The 8,469-nt window shown below is 46.4% G+C and overlaps 1 protein-coding gene across 3 annotated transcripts; it reads left to right on the plus strand.

The window, feature by feature from the left end:
- The first annotated feature begins 254 nt into the window (after window positions 1-254).
- SPRY1 (sprouty RTK signaling antagonist 1) lies at window positions 255-7,269 on the plus strand. Of its 3 annotated transcripts, XM_045392848.2 has the most exons (3): window positions 255-375; window positions 1,059-1,979; window positions 5,058-7,269. In XM_045392848.2, the coding sequence occupies exon 3, from the start codon at window positions 5,113-5,115 to the stop codon at window positions 6,070-6,072; it is 960 nt and encodes a 319-aa protein (XP_045248783.1). In that variant the 5' UTR covers window positions 255-375; window positions 1,059-1,979; window positions 5,058-5,112; the 3' UTR covers window positions 6,073-7,269. The 3 variants fall into 3 exon arrangements, with proteins under 3 accessions (XP_045248783.1, XP_065401513.1, XP_065401512.1); XM_065545441.2 differs by lacking the exons at window positions 255-375; window positions 1,059-1,979 and adding an exon at window positions 2,469-2,910; XM_065545440.1 differs by lacking the exons at window positions 255-375; window positions 1,059-1,979 and adding an exon at window positions 3,002-3,289.
- The last annotated feature ends 1,200 nt before the right edge of the window (window positions 7,270-8,469 follow it).

The raw sequence follows: 8,469 nt of genomic DNA on the forward strand, positions 1-8,469 counted from the left end.
TATGACAAACTGCATTTGCAGAATTTTTAGAGGCACTCCCGAAGTTTTAAGAGGATGTTTATTACACGAGTCTGTAGGGCAACATTTCCAAGTTGGTACACATAAACGAAAAAGGAAACGACAGTTAAGGAAATCCTGTTCCAGGTTTTCGGGCAGCCCGAGTGATTGACACATGATATCACCGGAGGCGTGTCCTGGAGTGGAGGTGGAGGTGGAGGCTAGGAGCTGAAATTCTGTGGAGCCCGAGTGAGATCGCTCTGTAAAGCACGCAGTGGTTTGCAGCGTGATATCAGCGGAGTTCCCTGCCCTGGATAAGGAACAGCTACAGTCGCTGTTAAAATGTGCCTGAAAAGCAATTTGCAATCTTTGCATTAGGTAAGTACTGTTTCCTTCCGTAGACATTTTAGGAAAGATAAGGTGAGAAATGTTGACTTTTGCAAGGAACTGAACATTTATTTCTTTGAACTTGCTTTCGAGCCAAGATTACTGGTTGCCTTTCAAAACACCGGTAGCATTCCCACTGCTAAAACTAATGCTCTTAAAGTAAATGCTACTGCTAAAAGAAAAAGCAGGATCCCTTTCACCTTTCTTTCCTTAACCGAACAGTAGCAAGTTTAAAGTCTGAAACGATCGAATGTGTGAAACACTGGGCCGTTAATGCCTTTATGCGAAGAGGGGCTGGCACTCGGTGTGTGGACCAAATGCGTGTTTGTTTAGGCATTGTTGGCGACCGAATCCCGAGCGAAGCATTGGTTTAAAACCTGAATTTCCCGTCTCTGTGTATTGATTTCTAACGCGCAGAGGCGTTGCTTGAACGTTGTTTGAACTCCTAGGCATTCCACGGGGCAAAAGCACCTCGGCAAAAACGTGCAGGACTGCATGTTACTTTGGTTCGCGGCTGACACGCCGACTGTGCGCCGGCCTGTCAATCACCGGGAGCAGCAACAGGGAGCACATGGCAACGAGCTGCGGGCGAGCTGGCCAGCAGCCCGCCCCGGGTCCCAGCCCTTCGAAGAAAGGGACATTCACGAGCTTTTATCTCTAATCCTCTGTCGCAGGCATTTCGGCCGTGGAACCGCAGGCTCGGAGGACTGGGTGTGAGCGCTGCCCAGGAGAGGCTGACCTGCCGGGACCGGAGTGCCCGGGGACCTTGTGCCCCTACTTGCCCAACGTGCGGGATCGGCAAAGCGCCTCGGCCTGCGCGGGGGACAAGGAACGACGCCCGCCTCTCTCTCTCCGAGAAGGATCCCCAAACCTCGCTCTCTTCACCCCTCCCCGCTAAAAAAAAAAAAAAAAAAAAAAAAAAGGTGGGGGGTAAAAAATCCCCCTCCCCCCTCCCGGCCCCGGCGGCCTCTGCCTGGCAGGCGCGTGCTCCGGGGTCTTGCCGGGGGCCTGCGCGGCTCCGTCATCCGCCCGCCGACGCCGGTTCGGGCCCCGACCCGGGTGCCGCGTAGTCTCGAACCCCCGTGACGTGGATTTTTCGCTTGTCAGGAGGCAGCCATCCCTTCCTTCTTTCCCTGCGAGGAGCGACCAGAACCCGAGAAGTTCTCTGAGCACACCGTGCCGTCAGCTGGCCAGTCACGCACTCGACTCCCCGCCACTCCCCTACTTGTTTTTCTGAGACTTGGGGAGCCTTCCTGAAAGGATTTGTAAAAACTGGTTCTTGGAAGGGGGCTGCAGGAGAAGACCTCCCGAGGTGGATGTTACTGAGCCTCCCGGGGAGCGCCAGCCGTGAGAGGTCCCGGCCCGGCCGCGCGGAGCCGCGGGAGAACTGCCCTCCGCAGCCGGAAGGGGGCCGCGGGGAGCGCTCCTGACCAGTGGCGGCGGGGGCGGGGGAGGCCGCGGGCCGAGGCGCCGCAGCTCCGGCGATGCCGCCTCGCCCTCCCCGCAGCGGTTGATGCGGCGCGTGCACGCCACCGCCCGCACCAGGACCTGGGTCGGGTCGCACGACTTGGCCCCCGGCCCGCGCTTCGGCCTAGGTGAGTGTGTGCGGCGGCCGCCCGGGGCCCGCGGGGCGGTAGGCGCGCGGGCGGGGCTTGCTCGGCGCGGCAGGTGCGGACTCGGCGGCGCTGCTGCCCGGGCCAGGACTCCCGGAGGGGAGGGGAGGGGAGGGACGACCCCGCGCGGCGCGGCCCCTCCCGCCGCTCCTTGCTCCCCTGGGGGCTGGGGCTTATGGGGCGCTCAAGGTTGGGTGGTGGGGTGGGCGACGGTCCGCGTCTGCGGAACGAAACAAGACAGGGTCTCCCCCATCCCTGATTACTCGGAGCGGCGGCGCGATGGCCCAGGTTGTCCTCTCGGAGAGCTCTTCACGCCCAAGAGGGATTCCAGGCGGCTCTGGGGATGTCCCTGGGGGCCCTCTGTGGAGGAGTGTGCCTCTGGCAGGGGACCGGCAAAGGCTGTGTGTGTGTGTGTGTGTGTGTGTGTGTGTGTGTGTAGGCAAATGCTCGGAATTCGCCCGTCAGCCCCTCGATAGAATTAGCCAGCCCCAAAGCCAGCCGCAACTTTCTTCTTGTTTGGAGCTCAGTGCAAAGACAAGGAAGGGGAGAGGGCACTGCCACTTTAAAAGTGGGGAAGTCGGCCGGGCGCGGTGGCTCACATCTGTAATCCCAGCACTTGGGGAGGCCGAGGCGTGTTGATCACCTGAGGTCAGGAGTTCGAGACCAGCCTGGCCCACATGACGAAACCCTGTCCTTATTGCAAATACAAAAATGAGGCGACCGTGGTGGCGCGCGACTGTAGTCCCAGCTACTCGCGAGACTGAGGCAGGAGAATCGCTTGAACCTGGGAGGCGGAGGTTGCAGTGAGCCAAGATCGTGCCACCACTGCACTCCAGCCTGGGAGACAAAGTGAGACTCGTCTCAAAACAACAACAACAAAAAAAGTGGGGAAGTCTGCCCTCCTGAGCTCATGGTAACCTCAGCCTCCTCCCCTCCTCCTGCCGGAGAGAGAGGGAGAGAGAACTTGTTTTCATTCATAACTTTTTCCTTTTCCTTCCTCCGTCAACTACTTATTCAGTACGGATTGCAGAGGGCGCAGCTCCACCGTGGTAACTTGCAATGTGGCCGCTCCTGCGCTGGCTTCTTTCTCCCCGGCCCTCGGTGAACCCAGCTTTTCCTTTAAAGTATAGACAAATCCTTGCTTAGGGTCAGCCAGACCGTGGGCTTGCTTTGGGCGCCCGCGTGGACGCTGAAGGCTCTTCGTGATTTGTCAGAAACCTTGGTGGACCACGCAAAAAGTGTGTTGGAAATCCACGGTGATACTTGGGATGGTGATGGGATTGTCCGCAAAGGTATTCTACTACCATTCGAGTTTTCTTGGGGAAGGCAGTGTGCCGAGCGCGTGTGAGCGTGTTTGGGGCTTGTCCAAGACTGTCACTGCTTGAAAATGGGCTTTTCTTCGAATCAGAGGTGGCGAATTTTCTTTGCTTTTCATTTTTTGTCTGGTAACTTCATTTCTCAACCAGTATGAAGTTTGTTACAACTGTCATTGGAAATGCAAATTAAAGTTGTGCCTGGTGTTTTGAGTTACACTATTCAAATCCTCTACGGTTTTGCGTTTCGTGTGGAATCTGGCTTAGTACTTGTAGCTACCTTTTGCTTTCAAAGCACTGATTTAAGAAGTTCTTGAAGAAGAGGAATAATTGTTCAGGAGTCAGGATTAGATGTTGAGGACTCCAAGACCAAATCTCCGCAGGTTATGAATGTGTTACTCCTCCTGCGCAAAGAAGGTAGAATAAAGTAGAAACTTGAGAGAGCTGAGTTGTGAAAACGAGGGGGGAGCTCCAAGAAGTTAACATAGAAGGCATAGTTTAGAGACATTAGTTTAGGAAATATACGAAATGGACTTCTTTCTGCTTTCTGCATGGTTTATTCCTTAAACCATGTTTTTTTGCCTCAGGTTGGTAGTGGAGAATGGACATTTCTTTTTCTTTTCATTCTTGAATTGGGTCGACTCTATAGACTTTAGAAGGAATTTGTGTGAAAAATGCTCTAGTTCACCACTGAAAGCAGAAACTTTTATCTTTGGTAGTTTGTGAAGAACACATTATAAATTAGAAATTTACTATGAGTATGGAAACACAACTGCTTATTTGTATCTGGATATTAGTGTGCTGATTTTGTTATAAGAAGCACATTGAATCAGTTGGCAGTGCTTTTGAAAATCAAGGTCTGTCATGTAAATACAGATTTTTAAATTAGAGGAAATACAGATAATTAAAACGGCCAGGATTTAAATACACTGCGTATGTACCTACACTACACTTATTTGTGCATAAAACTTGTTTTGTGAGTGAGCCCTTCAGCTTAAAAAAAAAATCCTCTCAGGATTTCAAATGTGAGTACTGTTACATCGTTCACTGGACTATACATTGAGTCTTGTGTGTGTGTGTTTGTAGCTACGAAACACCAAGAACCGTTGTGTACCTGATACATTTATTTTTGCATCTCATAGATGAATAATAAGGTAGTTTTAAAATTCTGATTTATACAGAAAGTTACCTTTTATTTTGCGATTTCATTTTAGAGTCTTAATTTTTTTTAATGCCTTTATTTTTTTCATCATTAATCTAATGCTTATAACAGCACACAACAAAAAGGCTGTAGCACCAAAGCCATTCTCAGTTTCTTAAAAGGTAGACATTCTCCTTTATGGAAACCACCTATGAACTGGTAACTGAGCTTTCTTTAGATGAGAGTTATTCTCCTGCTTATACTCAATATTCCCTGCGAAGGCATGCTCCATTTTGATTGTTAGATTCACAAACAGGAAGGCATTACTTCCTCTTGATTCTGCTTCTTAAAAGTTGGAAAAACTTGTAATGTTTATGGCATGGGGTCTCTTGTTTACAATCTTCCTCTATGATGTGGTCCCCAGCCTCTCCTGGAATTGGACTCTGGCCAGGACCCCAGCATCATTGTAATCCACTGATGAAGGAGGTCATTATTAGGTGGTTTAGTCAATTTGTGACTTGACAGGATTTCCCTCCCCCCACCCCCGCAAAAAATGCTTCCTGTCATTTATTTTCTCTGTTTTTTTCATCTTTGATTTCCTTTTAGGATTTCAGATGCATGCCAGGTTTCCACTGATTGCCAGAACTCAAGATCACTACACATGGATCCCCAAAATCAACATGGCAGTGGCAGTTCGTTAGTTGTGATCCAGCAACCTTCTTTGGATAGCCGTCAGAGATTAGACTATGAGAGAGAGATTCAGCCTGCTGCTATTTTGTCATTAGACCAGATCAAGGCCATAAGAGGCAGCAATGAATACACAGAAGGGCCTTCAGTGGTGAAAAGACCTGCTCCTCGGACAGCACCAAGACAAGAAAAGCATGAGAGGACTCATGAAATCATACCAATTAATGTGAATAATAACTACGAGCACAGACACACAAGCCACCTGGGACATGCAGTACTCCCCAATAATGCCAGGGGCCCCATTTTGAGCAGATCAACCAGCACGGGCAGTGCAGCCAGCTCTGGGAGCAACAGCAGTGCCTCATCTGAACAGGGACTGTTAGGAAGGTCACCACCAACCAGACCAGTCCCTGGTCATAGGTCTGAAAGGGCAATCCGGACCCAGCCCAAGCAACTGATTGTGGATGACTTGAAGGGTTCCTTGAAAGAGGACCTGACACAGCACAAGTTCATTTGTGAACAGTGTGGGAAGTGCAAGTGTGGAGAATGCACGGCTCCCAGGACCCTGCCATCCTGTTTGGCCTGTAACCGGCAGTGCCTTTGCTCTGCTGAGAGCATGGTGGAATATGGAACCTGCATGTGCTTAGTCAAGGGCATCTTCTACCACTGCTCCAATGACGACGAAGGGGATTCCTACTCAGATAATCCTTGCTCCTGTTCACAGTCACACTGCTGCTCTAGATACCTGTGTATGGGAGCCATGTCTTTATTTTTACCTTGCTTACTCTGTTATCCTCCTGCTAAAGGATGCCTGAAGCTGTGCAGGGGGTGTTATGACTGGATCCATCGCCCAGGGTGCAGATGTAAGAACTCCAACACTGTCTATTGTAAGCTGGAGAGCTGCCCCTCCCGGGGTCAGGATAAACCATCATGATTTTTGGAGGTGGGTTGTACCTCCTGAGCTTCTAGCTTTCAAGCTGTGGCTATTTTTTTTTTTTTCTTTTTCTTTTCTTTAGAATTTTTCCCCATTTCCCACCTTCTCTTCTCCTGTTCCCAAGGTCTGACTCATGGATTTTTCTCTTCCTTCATGGATGATCTTCAGTAAGAGTGGACTGGGAAACTGCACCTGGCTCCCACTTACGACAAGAGCCTCTGCCATCCACTTGAGAGGGTATTGAGAGCCAGTGGGCTTTGTGTAGCCTTTTTGTTCTGCAAGCAACTTTCTAAAGTTGTATACATGAACATACACCCACACCCAGACTACAGTGATTTAGAGTTGTTTTGACTGGGTACTGTGGGAGCAGGGAAATTGGTTTTTAAAAAAGCAACCGTTTAATTGCTTAAATAAGCTATGTATTAACTCTGTCTCCAGTTAGGGCTATCTTCCTAGCATTGGCCCCTTAAGTAGCATGGGGGATATATTTTTTGCTATAACGTAAAAATTTTCCTTTAACCACTGCCCTCTGCTTCTTGTCCTTCAAAGTTCTTTCCCCTCAGTTTTGGGGTTGTCTTACTCTGGAGATGCCAAGTGTATTTTTTCTTTCTATGTAATTTTAGATTCGCTTTACAATGTAAATCTTCACATTGGAGATATATTGGTTGGACCTTGCCCATCTTCACTCTAGCCTTCGTATTTGTGAAGGACTCAACCACCTTCCTTCTTCACCCCATGCTTCTCACCAAATTTTTGTTGTCATTGAGGGCACTTGGATAACTCAAGTTGATATTTATAGCTGATCAATCTATAGGTGTCCCAGAACTATGCTGCCTAAAGTGATCTTGGCTCCTTAATGGTCCTTTTGGCCCCTTGGATAGTTAACAGCTGAGTCATTCTAATCTCTTCTGTGTTTTCATTGCCTTAACCACAAATTGTGGTGCTTTTTGTATATTTTATGTATAAATCACAAAGTTGAATTCTGACTATTTTTAAGACAAAAGTCTGTTAAACTTTTTTATTGTAAAGAATATTTATTATGCGAATCTCTATTATTTTATGGTATTTATTGCAAAAGACTGTTGAAATGTACTCATGTCTGAATATAACAAAATATCAATACTTAACGGAAAATAAGGTGACACGAAGAAAGTACACATGTTAACTATAATGCAGAAAATATATTAATTAATGAAACTGTCTCTTGATTTCTTCATTTATTAGCCTGTACTATTATGATGATTTTTGCTTATTTGCTTTGACTTTTTCTTCTTACACACCCATTTTACTTCTTTCCCTATAGATGCTGAATCTAGACATAGGTAAGCCCAAATTACGAAGTAGATAATTAGGTTGGTGCAAAAGTAATTGCAGTTTTGGGCCATTTTTAATGGCAAAAACACAGTTATTTTGCACCAACCTAGTATTTCCTGGAAAGTGCGTTAATCAAAATTTTGTAATCCAAATTCTCTTTTAACAAGTGCTCAAGTGAGTTATTTTATAGAGTAAAAATTCTTTGTAATATTAAGTATCTCCCTACTTTGACTATTTTGTAAGCATGAGGTTTTGTGTATATTATAATTTCTTGAAATGGGGCATATCTACAGTAGAAACTTTTTTTTAAATGTTTATCTTAACTCTCAAGTTAATAAAAAGTTAGTTTGTCAGCTAGACTCAATGAACTTAGTTCTGTAGGTATGCTAGGAGTCTCTGGTACTGTCACTTTAATAAAGCATTCTGGAAGTTACCAAGGGAATAATTCACAACACCAGAGAGATTTCAAAAACATGCCTGTCCCTGCCTTTCTACTTGTTTCATAAGTCTAATGTGGCTTGACCAAATTACACCTCATCAAGTCCTGTGCAATAAGAAATCTGAGGGCCTAAAATTTTATGGAGAAAAAGTAAATATTTTAAATCTTATTTTTTAGTCTGGTGAAACTACTACATAGCTGGAATCTTTGGGTCTGATAAAATATTTGGTCATTTGAGTACTCAGAATACACCGTTTTTAAGTTTGATAAAATTTTATTCATGTGAGTCCTCAGTCTCACTAACTCCCTATGACTAAGTGATACATCAGTCATTATCTGCATTTGAAAATAATTCTTTGCATTTGAGAATAAGATACTGACATAATTTGAACCCAGGTTATCAAAGCTCTTACCCAGCTTTTTTTTTGGTCATTATTCATGGATGGTTTGGCTGTTAGTTTAAGAGTACGTATTTGTTCTTTGTAAATAGACTTTGACTTTGTTTTATATAGACAAGGTATAATTGGTAGAAACTTGTTTTAGTGCTTTTCCATCAAGCTGCTAAACCTATTAGTTGGCAATTTGATATTTAATCCATCAAATATCTCCTTAATGCTTTGAAAGCAGGAGGATTTTTAAAAGTG

Source organism: Macaca fascicularis, chromosome 5 (assembly GCF_037993035.2).
Source record: "Macaca fascicularis isolate 582-1 chromosome 5, T2T-MFA8v1.1".
NCBI classification, from domain to species: Eukaryota; Metazoa; Chordata; class Mammalia; order Primates; family Cercopithecidae; genus Macaca; species Macaca fascicularis.